The 17,703-nt window shown below is 45.4% G+C and overlaps 1 protein-coding gene across 1 annotated transcript in view; it reads left to right on the top strand.

The window, feature by feature from the left end:
* LOC126536433 (testis-expressed protein 10 homolog) overlaps positions 1–17,703 on the top strand; it is an 80,232-nt gene that overhangs the window by 35,314 nt on the left and 27,215 nt on the right. Inside the window, exons 10-12 of the mRNA XM_050183392.3 lie at positions 4,057–4,222; positions 7,438–7,508; positions 13,842–13,993. Of these exons, the coding sequence (XP_050039349.1) occupies positions 4,057–4,222; positions 7,438–7,508; positions 13,842–13,993 (389 nt within the window). The remainder of the gene's footprint in view (positions 1–4,056; positions 4,223–7,437; positions 7,509–13,841; positions 13,994–17,703) is intronic.

Raw genomic sequence — 17,703 nt, 5'->3', positions numbered from 1 at the left:
GGGTGCCTGCGCTGAAAAAAAAAGTGACATCCCAGGAAAGAAAAAAAAAATGCAAGCCGCTTTGCCACAACTGCTTTTTGCTGCATACACCACGACTTTGTGGCCCCTCTACCTTCCACCCCTCCGACATCGGTGGAGGAGTGGAAGGGAGTGGGGTGTGGGAGGCCAGCGATGTGACTTGACAAAAAGATGCCATGCGGCATGAGCCTCACAAAGTGTGGCAAATAGGCATTTCTTTCTTTGTTTCGTTCGCTTTTTTTTTTTTTTTTGCTGACAATACTGCTTTCTTTTTCGGTGCACACAACCAGTAGCCAGGTTTAATTGTTATAACCAATGAAACGACGTTTGGGCATTATACCGTAAAACCTTGTTCATACGTTTTGTGAAAAACAGTGAGACAAAACATACTGACCGGGAAAGCATACGATCCGAAGTAACTAAAACAATTTGATAGACTCAACTATTGTTGACACCTACGTAATGCAAAGCATCATGTGGATCGTTGTGGCACGAGACGCCGACGTGTGTCGAGCTGGTGGTGCGCTGGTGGCCTGAGACGCGTTTTGCTGTTGCCATATTACGTGGTGTTTAAGAGGGCGACTGGAAACTGAAACTAAACTGAGCTGGTGGGCTACACCAGATGCCGCCGAAGCGAAACATGATGCCCACATCACGTCGCCTGCAGCAAGGAACAGCGGCATATTTGGATTATCGCCTACTAAAAGCGTGCAGTATGCTACCAATGGCAATACGCACCATGTGCTGTAAAACGGATAGGTGAAGATGCTTTTTGCAGTAGGTTTCGTGGCAATAGCTGTGAATTCGGCGTGCGATGACCCGGGCAGAGATTTGCTGAGGCTAGAATAAGAAACTGTGCGCGCCATTGTTTTCACATGAGACATGTGGCTATATACTGTTCTTGATGGTGCGTCTGTCACGCCTTGTTCACGTGGGATCTAGCGCAAAACATATACGATCGCAGTCTGCAACAGTGAATGGCGGAGCACTTCGGTTATTGCCTATTAAAAGCACGCGCTACGCTTCCAACGGCACCACACGCTGTGAAACAGTTAGGCGAAGATGCTTATTACAATAGGATTGGCAGTGATAGCTGTGAATGCTGTGTTTAACTACCCCCGAGAAGATTTGCTGGTAGTACTTAAATGAGAAGCTGAGTGCCCGCTGGCGCTTTCGTGCGAGATGTGTGGGCGAGCATTGCGTTAAAGCTGCCACTGCGGACAGCTATATAAACTGTTCTCGATTGCAGGCGCCTCGCTCATTTTCTTGTTTACATGGGATCTATAGTGGCCAGAAAATGTATCATATGGTCACAGTTTGGTGACGTGTTTCCGGGAACATATGAACTGGTAAAAAATAAGCGTAACTCTATTGGGTCATTTTTTGTCTTACCAATTACGATCGTTAGCGCCAGGAAAATGTACATAATGCCAACATAGCAACGAGGTTCTGCTGTAGTAAGTGGTTTATTTTGCCATAGAACACTTATAAAAGTTGGTGGTGCATTGGATGCTTATTGTTATATCTGATATATTGATAAAACTGGTGTCACTATAAGTGGTTTCGACGGTATGTATCCATTTGGTCTGTGGGCAATGGATCTGTGGCCTGTAGTAGATACTGTGCACATTGTCATGGGTACGATGTGCCCCCTACAGGCTTTACAGCCATACACTCTTCTATGAAACTGTATTGTGCTTTGAAAGAGGGCAGCAGCAGACTTGTTGACAACCCAGTATACAAAGTTAAATTCTTTCTGGAGCTGTGCCTTACAACTATAATTTGGCCGGCTTGCTTATATAGAGATTTGAACATTGTTGTATGTAGTTATTTGTGTGATTTGAAAATTGTCACCCTCTCTATGCACCACAGCGGAAGACACTGGCTTCTGCACTAGCAAGCATTGGCAGGCAAACATTGTCTCAAAGTACTATCTTTTCCGCAATGTGTGACTGCAAAGTAGTGACAACAGCTACAAGGGCTGCTCTGGACTACAGTAGAACGTAATTTATATGTTTTGGAAAAAGACGCGAGAGAAAAATGTGCTAACCAAGAAAACATTCGATCTGAAGTAGGTAACTAAAAAATTTGACAGACTCAACTGTAGTTTACATCTACGTAATGCGCAGCGTCGCGCAAACTGTGGTACAAGGCACGAGATGCCGATACACATCTAGCTGGTGAGGCTCCGGAGGTTTTGTTGTTTTCCTTTTGTGTAGTGTTCTGAGACGGCGATGGGAAACCATAACGAAATCAAGCTGGTGGGTGATGCCGGGGACCACTGGAGCAAAATGTGACGCTTTCATTGCGCCGCCCGCAGCAGGGAACGGTGGCACATTTGGTTTATTGCCTAGTAATTTTGTACAATACGCTTCTGACAGCACTACACCCCATATGGTGTGAAACAGATAGGTGAAGATGCTTATCGCAATAGGGTTAGCTGCGATAGCCATGAATGTGACGTGCTATGACCTAGGAGGAGATTTGCTGGTACTGTACCAGAAAAAGAAACTTAGTGCGTGGCGGCGTTTTCATGTGAGACAGGCTGGTGGGCATTATGAGTAAGCTGATGCAGCAGGTTGTTACTGTTCTCGATCGTGCGCACCTCGCGCCTTTTCTTGCTTACATGGGATCTAACAGCTGGAAAACATATCACATGATAGTGGTTTGGCGATGTACTAATTGTTCGTACTGAAAGTTAGTGTTTTCCGGGAACGTATGAACCGGTAAAATATAAATGTAACACAACTGGGTGAATTTTTGTGTTATTGATCGCAGATGTTGGTGCCAGGAAATCGTACGTAACGGGATTGTATCAAAGAGATTCTACCGTATTTGAAGATCACTGCACTAGACTGAAAGCTTTAAGGAAACCACTGTTTTCTTGCATATATGCATCCCTTCTTTCTGTCCTCATCATCATCTTTCATGACTCTATTAGAGCACAGCTCTTGATGGCCCGTTCCTGCGGCGAGCATCGGTGTCAGTGGCGTAACCAAGCAAATGAGCACAACAGTGAAAGATTAAAGAGCGAATGCAGAGTGGCAGATGAAAGACGCGAGCTGCAAATGGCAGACACCAATGAGAATGGCCTCTTCAGTGACGTGTGTGCAGGGAACTGGTTTCATGTGGACCTGCCCAACCGCTCTACGTGGGCTCATATCTTGTCTCAGCCGGGCCGCTAGATTCGTACTCTCGTCTGCTCTCATGAGCTCTTGCTCGCGCTTGTTTGGTTTGCTTGGTTTGGTCTCGTTTGTGCTTGTTTTGAGTGTCACGGTGTGCGATTGCTTTGTAATCTGATTCTATGTGTAACGCGAATTGTGTAGTACTTTCTGGAAGCCAAGCGGCACCACCAATTACACTGGCACCTTGACGAGTCATATGTAAAAGCTGACACGCTTGACCTGCAGATCAGATTTTCGATGATTGCTGACTCTGCTCCATGTCTCTCTCAAATTCTTTGCCTCCATATATCGTGAAATGAAAACACATGTAAAGCTACACTCAAATTTCACATTAGGGAGTATTGTAATCGTTGGTGAACTTTTTTTTGCCCCTTTCCTTATTTTTCTGCTTAGTGAAGCAAGCCAGAGCATACTAGCTCAGGCCGACGTCTCTCTTTCTGATAAATTATCTCCCTTGAACATTGTTATATGCAATCGTTGGTGTGGGCTGTATAAATTTTTTTTCTCTTTATTTTCTCTTTTTTTTTATTTCTGAGGGTTGTAATTGGAAATGCAGGTTTTGAATGTGTCTGTATATGATCTGTCAGACAATTTGAGGGCTTTGGCATTCATTTTCTGAGCACAAGGTTGTACATGTGTTGTTCCTGGAAAGGATGTATGCGTTTCGATGCTGGGTGAAAGGCTGAAATTGTCCTTGTACATACTGAGATATCTGTGAATGTTAAAGAAACCAAGGTGGTCAAAATGAATCGGGAGACCGCCTCTTAAGCATCTCTTGCAGCCCAGCTCTGGCTTTGAGAAGTAAGACACCCCATTCATACTAGTATAATCATAAAATTTTTTCCTGCTCCAGAACTTCTACCTCAGATGACACAACTGGAAGACCAACGTACACTTGTGGAGCTCATCTGTCGTGTACCCTGCTTGGAGAAGGAGCATTTTGAAGCGCTGTATGCTGCAACACTTGACCCATTGCCGACGTCTGTACTGCTGTACTTGCTTCAGCTGCTCAAGGGGAGGTAAGAGGAAAAGGAGAAGCAGAAATTAGTGTTGGGGGTAGTCTTGGCTTTGAATGGCAAGGCCCCTGTGCTGTGGAAGATTGTCACATTCCTGCCTTTTTATTTATTTTTTCTTCCACACCTCTTTGCCATTCTTCACTGCAGTCATCAGTTAGTGTAATCATTATGCATCCAAAGTAAGAGGGAAGTCGTCGCTTCTGGCCCTTTTGTTCTCTAACCATTGTGTGAAATACAAGAATTTAAGGCATGAATTTGAGGGAATGAGTTAAAAACGGCTCTCTGTTCGAGCTGTCGGCGCTGGTACAAGGTCATGTCGTGCTTTTGCGGTCAGGAAATTTTATTGGTGTGCTGAATGTGTTGCACTAAAGGTTGTCGAGCACTGCATGAAAGAATGCGAGCAAGATGGTGACCACGCGAATATTAGTACTACAGTGAAACCTCATTAAACCGTAGTTGGCCGGAGCTCGGAAAAAGTACATACTACACGGTAGTACTGTTTAACCGAAATAGCATGATCGCCCACTTGCCTGTCGAAAATGGAACACGGAGAGAGTGCGATGAAAGGGGAAAATACGTGCAGTATTTATTCACTTCGCGCGACAAAAGTGTTATTTTCGTTTGATGCTGCGGTGGCCTAGCACGACGAAAGCGGCCTCAAACTTACTGAAGCTGCATGCCAGCTTTTTAGCCTGCCCCCTCTCCTCGGCAAACACTCGCATGGCAGATTCTTCGGTGGCATTATGTATTCTCCATGCATGCGCTCGGTAGTGCTGCAGAAGTCTCTGTGTGCCTTTTTCATTGCCGGGTGCTGTTCTCGTCGCGACGATTGCACTCACGAGGCTGACGTAACGCGCAGCTTCTGCCACTGGTGGGCCTGAATCGCCCGTGCTGTCGCTTTCCGTGTCGTCCTTATCAGTGTCGCTAGGCGACACTTCGGCAACAACAGAGGCAATGATGGCGAAAAGTCGAACCTCGTAGCCGACATCTCTTTGCGGTCACAGCAGCGCTGCCAAGCAACTTCTTTGCAATCCTAATGCCACACACCATAGTCAACAGTAGACCCAGCATGAACGATGTCTCATTTTTCTTCTAAGCTAAGCACCTGGCGCCTTTTATATCCGAGTTTCGGCATGATGCTAGTTCTTGCTTGCATGATGCCATAACGCTCTCTGGCACGGCGCTGAAATGATGATGTGGCTTAACGCGCAAACGCACAGGGAACTTGGAGGTCATTGTGCTGATCTCTGAGGGTAGTTGTTCTGCTGGGCAGCCCGATGGAGACGACGCACCGCCGTGCTTGCGCGACAAAAAGTGGAAACAGTATGTGTTAACCAATACGTACGCAATAAGCTGGTATGGTTTATGCAAATACAAAACACATTATGTTCAATGGCCGCTGAGTCGGGGATTTGACTTTACTACTTTTTAACTACTGTTTAAGCGGGTTTAAGCGGTAAGAAACTACTGTTTAAGCGGGTGCAGTTTAACGAGGTTTTACTGTATATGGAACATCACACTGCTCTGCTTCGGCGGTTGCTTTCGGTTGCGCGATTTGAGAGGTGTGTTTGCAAGCAGCCACATGTAATTCAACCATTTGACCATCTCCATGCATGGAAGTTTCCATTCGTTGTCTAGGTATTCCATCACAGTGGCAGTGAAATTTCGTTATATTGCAATCGTGTATAAACACACTTCATTATATTGAGGTTAAAAATACATGGCATATTATAGACAAGAAGTTACAATATGTTAAATACTTTGTTACATTGAGAATTTCGCTATCTTGAAGTTTGTTATATCAAAGTTTAACTGTATACCAAACATTTGAAAATTCAAATTGTAGATATTCGATTCGTGAATCGAATTATTTGACCATTCACTATTCGATTTGATTTGGTGATACTATTCTAGTATTTGCACACCCCTAATAACTACCGTATTTACCCGATTCTAATGTGCCCTCGATTGTAATGCGCACTCATTTTTCGTGACCAAAAGAAAAAAAAGAAAACGGCCTTGATTGTAACCCACAGCCGTTTGCCGTGACCTAAAAAAAGAAAATTCCTTTACAGTACCGCACACCTCATTCTTTCGTACAGACATACAACTTTCCCTCATTTGGAGGAAAAAAAAATTTACTCCCAGTGCACTAAAGTTGCGATAAATAAAAAAAGTCGTAGTTTCGCCCGAAGGGCGAAGCATCGATTATGATAGCAAATTAGTAGACAGCTATACGAAAAGTAAGGATAGTAGTTTTATCAGCCGTATACACTTTTAAACATTTGTTTACTAACTAAATTAACAAATATGGTGTCATGTTTGCACAAGCAAACATGAGCACGTCTCACTCAATAACCGCACCAGCCCTTTAAATGCTGGAGTGAGGGAAGTGAGGGAATTGACCTTTGTGCAGCCTCTCGCTTTGACGTGAACTAAGCAACGAGAACACAGTGCAGTGCGCCTAGGTGCGTAGACTCCTGTCTCCGTTGCAGATTGCTTTCAAGGTAGCGTCGCGGCGTACATAGCAGCTGCCGGCGTAGTACGCCTCTCCTGTTTGTGCCAGTCCCGCATGCAACTTTCGGGAACTCCGAACGCCCTTGATGCGGCCCGATTTCTGTCCGTCTCCACATGCGCGATCGCTTTCCTTTTAATTGCAGCATCGTGATGAACTCGGCATGTCTTTGCAGTCGGCACTTCCATGCTGATAGAGCAAACGCAGAAAACGGGAAGGCAGACGGTGCACTAACCTAATCCGAAGGAAGCATTGCCTAAGCACACGTACTACAGCACATGGAGAAAGCTATGGCAGCAAGGCTCGAAGTGCATACGAGGTGGCCATCTTGAAATGCCGATGGCGATGTGGTAACGCAGATTTAGGGTGGTGCTCAATTCCAATGCGCATGCAATTTATGGACACATTTTATTGCAAAAGTGCGTGTTAGGTTCGAGTAAATAAGGCATTATGTTCTGCCAGGCTACAGGTGAGATTGGTAAATGGGAGTATTTTTATGCAGCACTCTGCAAAAGACCAACCCACATACCTACAACTTGAATACAACTGCTTTTTTTCTTGTATCTGCTCAAAAAGACCAAAGAAATCGAAACAGAAATACAGAGTTGTCATTCATTTCGGTGGCTGCTGATAGATCAACATAATTGTAGGGATTCTAGTGACTCTCTCTCATAGTTGCTCTCTCGTTTTATGTCTGAAACAGGTTTGATGAGGAGAAAGGTGGAGTCACGTACGTCGCTGCATACAGCAGCTTCCTACTGTCTGTTGCAACAGGTAAGTGCAGTGAAAGCAAGCCACAAATCAAGTGCCTTATTTGAATGTGTACTGTACATCCACTGGTTTTGGAATGCTGTAGCCTTAATTTTAGTGCCTGAAAGATGACTTTTTTAAGGGGTCTTCAGGCGATTGTGAATAAAGCGTTGGGCCTGGCAGCTTTTCTCAAAGGGACATAAAGAAAAATGTTCAGCTGGGTTTTATTGATATACATATTATACGTTTCGAAGTCTATCATTGTTGTGTGTGTTCCAGTGTATGACCTTGTTGCATAGAAAATTGCCACTGTAGGTCCCGCTACTGCTCTTCGATTTGAATCGCCCGCGATTCTGTATTTCCAAGACAGTGTGGTGTTTCTGTGGGGGCATTACTGGAACTGCTGTCGGTGTATTTATCCTCGATGCTGGTCTCTTGGTCTGATGAAGTTTATACCTAGAGATCGGGAGTTTGTATAGATTCCCACGTGGCGGCAATACCTAGTGAAATTTTCCTGAGCAGCTTTGATTGTGACCTAGTGGGTGTTTTGGAAGGCGTTGCATTGAAAGCAATGTCTTATTTTACCTTGTTTTCATTGAAGCGAATGGCTGTATCAGTACCAGAGTGAATGTGCTCATGATATTTAAGGACTAGGGTCGTGGTCTGAACTTCATTTTTGACGTACCTAGGGAGCAGAGCATACAGTTTTCGGATATAAATATCCTAATTGGGGGTGAGCATGCCTGTTGGGTGTATTCGCCGAGGTCTGTGAAGCCCATCCTGGATTTCCGTTCTGGTCACTCGAAGCTAGTGAAGAATGTTATTGCCGCATCCTGTTTTGAAGCCGCATTGCGCAAGTCCTGCCTGCACCGAATGAGTGAAGCTTTTTCTAATCATCTGAATAGGCTCGGGCAATCAAGTTATCCAGTAGGTACTTTAGCCTCGCTCAGTGAAAGATTACTGAGGAAGTTAAAATTGGAAGCAAGAGGTGTCATGACAAGAGAGGTCAACGCCAATGATAAGCCAGTTGCCAGTATTCCGTATCTGCACACCTTGTCTCATCGCATGAAAAAAATCGGTAGTAGATTTGGCGTAAATGTTGTCTTCTCGGCAAGAAATAAATTGAGCCGCATCTGCGTAACGGCAGGAAAAAAGGTTGAAGGGAATACACAGAAGTGAAGTGATTGTGATGTCAAACACAGTGATGGATTGGTTGACTGTGGAAAGGGTGTAGTGTGTCGCATTCCCCTGTCTTGCGGGAAATGGTACGCCGACCAAACAGGACAATGTTTGAATAACCGATTAAAGGACCACAGAGCTCCTTTGAAAGGGCACCTGTCATCTAATCTGCGCCTATATCGCAAGGAATGTAAGTGCAAACCGTTGCTAAAAGAAACCAAGGTGCTGTCAAGACACAAAGATAGAATAGCGAGGGAGATTGCTGAAGCATTCTTTATTCACAAGTCCTGTGACATGTGCGGGGTGAGGCCATCAATGAGTTTGCACAAACTAGAACTTGATTATTTAACCACTAATCTTTAAAGGGCCCCTCACCAGGCCCCATAGCAAATTTTAGTTATACGCTGGAAATTGTTATTTGCCCTCTAGGGAGTGTTCTGCCCCCCAAATTTTTCAAATTGGCTCATTAATAGCCGAGATAGAAATATTTCAGTGTTGCGAACCCATGATTTCAGGAGGCAAGCTCCACTGCCAAGCAAGGCACTTTCTCCTCTAGCCCCGTCGAGCCTCCGCAAGTGAAATTCCTTCCCTGTATTCACCCATATCGGACCTCAAGGATTGCATGATGCATACGTCGCGGGCCCCGGCTTCATCTTTTTTTTTTTTTTGCCTTTTTTTTCGTCTTGTTTTTTTTTTTTGCTGCACTGCACACTTTTGCTGACTGCGTCGCACGCAAGTTGTTCTGAATGTCGTGTTTTGCCACGATCTTGCGCGCTGTGCACAAGGATGCATGACTAGTGGTATAATTCAGTGCTACACGAATACTGAGGCAGAACAAGCAGATCGCAGAGCATGGTCACGCACTGGAACACGGTAGAAAATGGCATAGTTTCGGTGCCTGCGGCCATTTTGGCCATTTTGTCAACTCAAAATGGCCAGACCTGGTGAGAAGCCCTTTAAGGTGCCACACGTGTTTATGCCAGGGTATATATTTGGCGTGTTTTTCAAGATAAGCCATTGTTGCTAGTCTGCGCTTGTCCATGTTTTCTATCTTGTCTCTGTTCGTTTGCAACATTCTTTCTTTAGTACTTCTAAACCACTGAATGAGTTGGTGTAATCCACACAGGACCATTCTCTCCGCAGCTGTCTGTTAATCGGCCAGTGCCAGCGTCACATGAGAGGTGCTGTAGTCCAAAATAGGTGACGCCACTAAGATGATTAATTTTCGTCGCTTTCTCGCTTACAAAAGCTCTGTCCTCGCTATGAACAACAAATTCGTTCTTACAGAAGCCTAGTCCTTCAATCTAATTTTACTTAATATTTTTCTTTAGTGTCCCTCAACTCTGAAACACCCAATGTATCTTATATGCTACGCTTAGTTTGGTACCTCAAAATGCTGATTGAAGTGAGAGAAACATTATGCAAAGTCGCATAGTTGCATCATTGACATGCTGGAATGAAGTTTCAGCTGGGGATAGTTTGACAAACCAATCACTAATTAATTAATTCAGTAATTAAGTTTTAACTGATAAACAACTTCCTTGTTCTTTTTTTTTTTTCTTTACAAATGTAGTCTGCATGGCCTGATATAAATGTCAACAATTTGTTCCAATTTTCCTACATATAGAACTGTGTTTGGGCCTTACAGGGTCAAGGTATTATGCTGCCTTTTGTTTCAAGACCGTTTGTCTGCATTTTGCAGTCCAATTATGGCTACTGTGTATTTTTTTGTTAGCCACAATAATGAAGGGGACAAGTGCACCACCATTAGTTGCCAATGCCACATATGCAACGGGTATTTGCACGGAAGTGGAAGATTGGTGCAAAGGTCTGACAGTTCCGAAAGGATATGACGTTCTTTTTTTTTTTATATAGAAAGCATGTTGTGGAAGAAAGAAAGTGTGCTATCAATTAGGTAAGCCGAAATAAATGCTGTCAAAATTCATGACGGCATGGCAGGCTTGAGTGGAAACTGAAGGTGCAGCATTGCTACTCATCTTTTTTTTGTGTTTTTGTGTCATTTCTGACTCGCGAAGTGTCCTCTCCACGTAGAAGAGCCGTTTTGCAATTGCAGAAACAGTTTACTAGCGCAGCCCAACTTGACGTACAGTAGAACCCCGTTCATATGTTTTAGAAATAAGCGCAAGGAAATATGTACTAAGTGGGAAAACACACAATCTGAAGTCGCAAAAATATTGACAGACTCGACTGTCAAATCACTGCAGCACGCGACACCGGCACCCCCCGAGCAGGTAGAACCCGAGCAGCCAGAGACGCGTGTCGTCGTTTTTACGGCCTCGGCAAGCTTAAATTTGCCCTCCTGTGTCAGTGGCTTCCTCGAGCAGGAAATTGTGAGGGGAAGTTTTCACGTGCCCACTCGGTGCGAAATGCTGCCATGCGAAACAATGACACGTGTCAAGCTGGTGGGGTCCGAGCAACCCAAGACGCTCATTGTTGTTTTCCTATTGCACCGAAACGAAATCGAGCTGGTGGGCAACACCAGAATATGATGCCTAATATGCCGTCAGCGCAAAATATGGCACTCACTTCATGCTGCCCGTAGGAGGGAACGAAAATGCGTTTGGGTTGTTGCCTATTACCGTAAAAAACTGCGTATAATACGAACTCGCATACATATAGTACGAGGTGAAATTTTTGGGACGTGAAATAGAAAAAAAAAGTTTTATCCACATATAATACGAGTTAAGAAAACTCTAGGAAAATTATTTAAATTGCACTCCGCACTTCGATCGCTGTCTTCCTCGGCTGCACTCTCTTCGGATAGTTCCTTGTCAGACATATCTTCCCAGAGGCACTCATTCTCTGTGCCATCGAGCGCGTTCGAGATGCCGCAGTTCTTGAATGCGCTGCGCACGAGGTCCTCTGGTATGCTGGCCCATGCGTCCACAATCCACTTGCATAGCATGGCTGGTGAAGCCCGCTTCAGCTGCCCGGTCGGCGTCACTGCAGGCTCACCTGAGTGCATCCAATCTGTGTAACACCGCTTGACCGCATTCTTGAACAGCTTGTTCACGCTAACATCTAAAGGCTTAGAATAAAAACAGGAACAGCGCAACACAGGACGAGCGAGTAAAGAGCACAGGACAGAGCGCTGTCCTGTGTTGTGTTGTTCCTGTTTTTATTCTAAGATGAACCAACAAGCCCCATTGAACACACTGCTATTCTAAAGGCTGCAGCTGAGACATCATCCCGCCTGGGATAACGATGAGTTCAGTGCTGGATTCGCACAACAGCCTCTTCACTGAGTCGGCCAAATGGCAACGAAATGCGTCCAGCAAGAGGATGGACGGGAACGACAACAGTGCGCCGGGCCGCCTACATAAGACGGACTTTATCCAGTCAAGCACAAGATTTTTATTCATCCAGCCTTTCTCATGGCATCTCACCACATTTTTGGCAGCTCCTCACCTTTAGGCACTATCTTGCGCTTGAAGACGACATAGGGCGGGAGCTTGCATCCGTCTTCCGTGCACGACAACATGACAGTAACTCGCACTTTCTCATTGCCAGTGGACTGAACATAAACTTGTTTAGAGCCCTTTTCGTGCACGGTGAGGAGCGATGGCATGTCCAGATAAACCAGCGTTTGGTCAGCATTGCCGATTTGCCCTAGCTGGAAGTTCTTGGACTTGTGCAGCGAAATAGCATGGCGCTGGAAAGCCACAAGCAGCTCTTTGAACGATTTGGGCAGCTTTTGCGAAATCGAAGTTCGGCGACGTAAGGAAAATTCAGCACAGCACATGTAGCGATAAATCCAGTGCTTGCTCGCTTTGAAGGCGGAGCTCGGTAGCCCTTTTTCTCTTGCAAGCTCCTCAGCTTTTGCCTGCATAAGCTCCATGCTCACAGCTAGATGCGCGGCTCGCTGTTGGCGTACGAACTCCGTCAGGGTGAGTTCGATTTCCGGGAATGTCCCACTCTTCGGGCCGCGAAAGTTTCTTCGCATTCCACTGCACCCGAAAAGGTCTTCCTTCTGTCAATGCCATCCACAAATGCTTGCCTCGTTGACGCCAAACTGCCTCCCAGCCGCATTGTTGCCGATGTTCTGTGCGGCTAAAATAACCTTTCTCTTGAAAGCAGCAGAGTACTGTTTTCGTGGTCCGAACATCTTGGTCCTTCAATGTGGAATAAAAAAGATGCACTTCACGAAGCGTGGTTTGCACGTGTGCTGCCAAGGTGCGCACTCAACAATAAAGAAACGATGCTGTAATCACGCAGCAATAACGAAACCAAGCGGTAGCCACGTAGCAAAAAGGAAGCCAACCACACAGCAATAACGAACTCAAGCCATAGCTACGCAGTAATAATGAAACCAAAGCTTCTAGCCCAAATTTCTGACTGAAATTTTTGTTCTGATCTGCATATAGTACGAAGCGAAAATTTGGGATGTTAATAATAGGAAAAAAACCTCGTATTATATGCGCATTTTTATGGTAAATGCGTGCAGTACATCTCCAACGGCACTACGCCTAGCACGCTGTGAAACAGATAGATGAATATGCTTATCGCAATAGGAATGGCAACGATAGCTGTGAATGCTGCACGTGACAATGCGGTAACGGGTTTGCCGATACTAGAATAGGAAACTCAGTGTGCTCCAACATTTTCACTCGAGATGGGTGGGTGAGTATTACAGGGGAGCTGAGTGGCGGGCCGCTACTTTGCTCGATCACGTGCACCTCGTGCCGTTTCTTGTGTACATAAAATCTAGCATCTGGAAAGCGTATCATATGATCACAATTTGGCGATGTATTGAATGCTGGTGTCAAAGGATCGTGTTTTTCGGGAACCTACGAATGGGTAAAAAAGAAGCCCGTCTGTACTGGGCCATCTTCTGGATTCCTGATTGTGGTGCCGGGAAATCGTACATAAATGGATAGTATCAATGAGGCTTTACTGTATTTCTCTATAGTGTCCCTTGGAAGTGCAGCTTCCATCATACTTAGCCCACACACGCCTTAAGCATTTTTTCGTTTCTCCTGTGGATGTTGCTGAGAATTTCTGGTTTGCCATGCTCTGAACATGGTATCTCAATGCATCCTTCCAAGACCTTCTATGTTTGCTCTTACAATGTGGGTTTGTTTGGATTAAACTGCTGGATACGTGCCTTGATTGCGGGCCTTAAACTGACAGAGACTACACTCTTCATCGCTGTTGCAGGCATGTCACGCAGTAAGGACGAGCAACTGAGAGCAGTCTGGCGAGATGACTCCTCCTGGTCGGAGCTGAAGGAGCTGTTGCCGGAAGTCAGCCAGATTCCTGTGGTTCCCATTGACTGGGACCTTCTTCCCAGCCACCTGATGGTGATCGAGGTATGTTGCTGCTCAACAGAAACCTTTGTGGAGCATGGCATCGGATGCAGAGGATTACCTGCACAAAACTTGGAGTTGAAGTGGCTGAGTTATTCAACACATCTGTACATGTGGATAAGGCCTTCAGCCAATTAAAATTTAACACACTGGCGACAATTCAAAATAGAATCGTACACTCTTTTAACAATACTCAAGTGCCAAGGAAATTTAGTTGTTATAAGCGGTAATTGTTTAATCAGGTTGCACAAAAAAAGAAGAGGACAGACATAAAAACTTTTTAATTAAAAAGAAGTACAGTTTAACCCGCCTATAGTACCATTACTCTTTATAAAAACACTCTAGTGTAACAATAAGAAGTCTCGGCACCATGAATTTTTGTGCATGGATTCTATGGTAAAATAGACTGCGTACTGCAATGTTCCCATGCTGTGTTATTCCTTATAACAAATAAATCTGACTACTGGCTTCACCGAGAGGAAAAAGAAAGCGAAATCCTGGAAACAAAAAAATTTCGCCGACAATTACGATACTCCCTAATGCGAAATTAGAGCACAGCTGTATACGTCTTTTCATTTCGCAATATATTGGCTGGCGCAGACAGTCTGTCTCATGCGGCACATTGCAAACGGATGAAGTGGTGGCGCGACTCCCTTGCTAATCGAAAGATCGCGAGGAGCAGCGCGTAGGTGATGCATGGGCGCGTTTCACAGCAGCCACTGCCGACAGACCTCTGCTCATGCAGCGCTTTGTTTCTACATGCAGGTGGTCCCACATAACTTGAGCCAAAGTTTTAAAAATGAAAGGCACTCCGGACGCGAGTTGAACCGAATGCATATGTTGGCACTGTCCTAGAGTTACTCAGGCTATTTTTTCTTTTCCCCTTAACTGACGGATTAGTTACGTTTAATTAATCAACGTTTTAAGTATTGGCTGCAGACCCTAAGTGTGATACACAGAGTTGTAGAGTACCTTGAGAAACCTTTCAATAAATTGTTTTCAATACAATAAATCTCACGTGGTCCTTTCTTCCACGTTCCAAAGAAAGCCTGTGAAAGATGAAAAAAATATGACGTGACGGGACGCTTGCGCACTGTTATTGTGCTGCTCTCAGGCGTGCTATGGATGAACAAGGTCGGCTGCAGCGGGACTGGCCCCAACAGGGCGTCATGTCTGGTGTTGGTATCTGGGCATGCGGCTCTTATCGCATGATGGCGCAAATATGTGCTGCTGGCCGAGCGGTGCCGAAGCGATAAAGCGTCTAAGGAGACGAAAGAGAACAAGAACATAGCTTTATTTTTTTATTCTTGAAATGGGCAAGAGCTGGCAGCCTGCCGATGGAGTGTAATCGGGCTGGATGGGGAGGCGATGTTAGTGCTGGAATGATTTTCCAGTGACTTCCAATCCAAAAAGCGCCCTTTGATTATAATGCGTGTTCGTAGAGGTCACCATCTGCTGCACTGCACATTTGGCATCTCATAGGCACCTTTTCAGAGGCATTCTTGATCGTGGTATCAGGGATGGAGTTGCAGACTTGTCTTATATTTTCTTTTAGGTTCTCTTATGTTGTGGCGGGTGTCCAGTATACTTGGTCCTTATGTAGCCACAGAGAAAGAATTCGAGTGGAGTTAAATCTGGCGGCCGTGCCGGTCAAGCAATGGGCCCATGCCGTCCAATCCACTGCTGCGGGAATACTTCATGCAGCCATTTGCAAGCTTTGCTGCTGCTGTGTGAGGGAGGAGCACCATCATGCTGATACCAAAAACCCTTCATCCTGGCCTATGGAACTTTGCAAAGAAAATCCTCAAGCGTCCCATCAAGGATGTCATTAACATATCTTTCACCTGTAAGTGTGTTATCAAAAAAGCACGAAGCCAATGATAGTGCCACTATATATTCCACACCACACATTAACCAACCACTGATATTGGTGATGTGTCTTCAAAACCCAGACAGGGTTTTCATTGCTCCAATGGTGAATGTTGTGGATGTTCACTTGGGCATTACGTGAGAAGGTAGCTTCTCAGTATTTGTTGACACTATTTAGTTGACAAAGCATGGGTCCTCTTCCGTCTTGATTATAATTCAGCTTGCAAAGCCCTTTCGATTTTGGAAATCGAGGGGCTCTAACATCTGGTGCAGCTGCACATGGTACGGATGAAGTTGCCTCTTCTTAAGTACTCTCCACACTGAAGACTTTGACACTCCAGCTTCAGCACCCACACTACGAACACTTGCATGTGGGTCTGAAGAAAACTTTGGCAGAATATCTGTCTCCACGTCCTCGCCCAGGATTGAAGATTTATGTTGTTTTTTCGTAAAAGTCCCAATCTGTCTCAACGTTTCATATGCACGCACAATCGTCATTGAGCTCGGACGTGTACCCGGATGCCAGTGTTGAAATAGCTCAACTACGCGCCTTCCATGTTCACTTCACGCACCTAGAGCCAAAACCATATCTGCTCGTTCCTCATCAAAGTAAGCCATATCTGCTGCTTAACGCTGGTCACAGCCAAATAGTGTTGCTGTAGAGAACACGCAGGGATACAGGCGCCTGAGGAGCACTGGATATAATGCAGTTCGCTGGGATTGGTTCAAACGAGATACATAAGGTATGATCTACATCCGGTCAACTGGAACAGCCTGCGGGCGCACTCTCTGAGGGAATGACGCGCAGGTTACGGTGCACAAGTGTGAAGCCAGACGCGGCCACTTGATTCTGTTCGGTTGTCACAGGCCGCTGTGCCGCTCGCTGCTCTTGCACATATTCCGTGAGCAGCTCTTCTATTTCGGCGAAGTGGCCCTGCTTTGGTCCACTGAAACTCTTCCTTGTTGCTTTGCTGGTGAAAATATTCTCCTTCTGTTTGCGCCAGTCCCGCGAGCAAGTTTCGGGAACTCCGAACGCCTGTGATGCAGCCCTTTCTGTCCGTCTCCGTGCACATGATAACTTTCCTTTTAAATGCGGCAACATGGTGGACTTGGCGTGTCTTCGCAGTCGGAGCTTCCATGCTGATTGAATAAACGCAGAAAATGGGAATACAGGCGCTAGACTAGGTTACACCAGCGCCTGGTTACACATACAACATGGAGGTATGCACATGGAGGAAGCTATGGCAGCTAGGCTAGAAGCAGTACGAGGCGGCCATTTTTCTAATGCCGATGGCCATATGGTAATGCGGATTTAGGGTTGTTCTCGATTTTAACGCACATGCAATTTTTGGACCCATTTTATCGGAAAAAAGGTGCGCGTTAGATTCAAGTAAATACAGTAGTTAGGTTTTTTCCCCCTGGGATTTATCCGCTGTTATTCGAGCTGGAAAGTTTAAAATTGTAGCACCATGGTTCAATTCGAAAACTACTACGAAGTCATTTGTGTACAAAGGCAAAATTGTAGATGCTGTCATCGCCTTCCATCGTTCTCATGCACTTCGCCCTTTCCTTCTTTCAAGCAGAATAAAAATGCTGCTTTCGTCTTTTCTTTTTTGTGGTCTTAGATGCTTTATTGCTTAGGCAAGGCTCGGCCAGCAGCATGCATTTGCATCGTCATGCAGTAAGATCCGCATGCCCAGATACGTGCACCAGGCATAACGCCCTGTCGCGCGCCAGTCCCGCTGTAGCCGACCTTGTTCATAAATCACATGCTTGAGAGCAGCACAATAAGAGTGCGCAAGCACCCCGTTACATGGTACGTTTTCATATTTCACGGGCTTTCT

This window comes from Dermacentor andersoni, chromosome 4 (assembly GCF_023375885.2).
Source record: "Dermacentor andersoni chromosome 4, qqDerAnde1_hic_scaffold, whole genome shotgun sequence".
Lineage (NCBI taxonomy): Eukaryota > Metazoa > Arthropoda > Arachnida > Ixodida > Ixodidae > Dermacentor > Dermacentor andersoni.
This window is presented reverse-complemented; position numbering and strand designations above follow the sequence as displayed.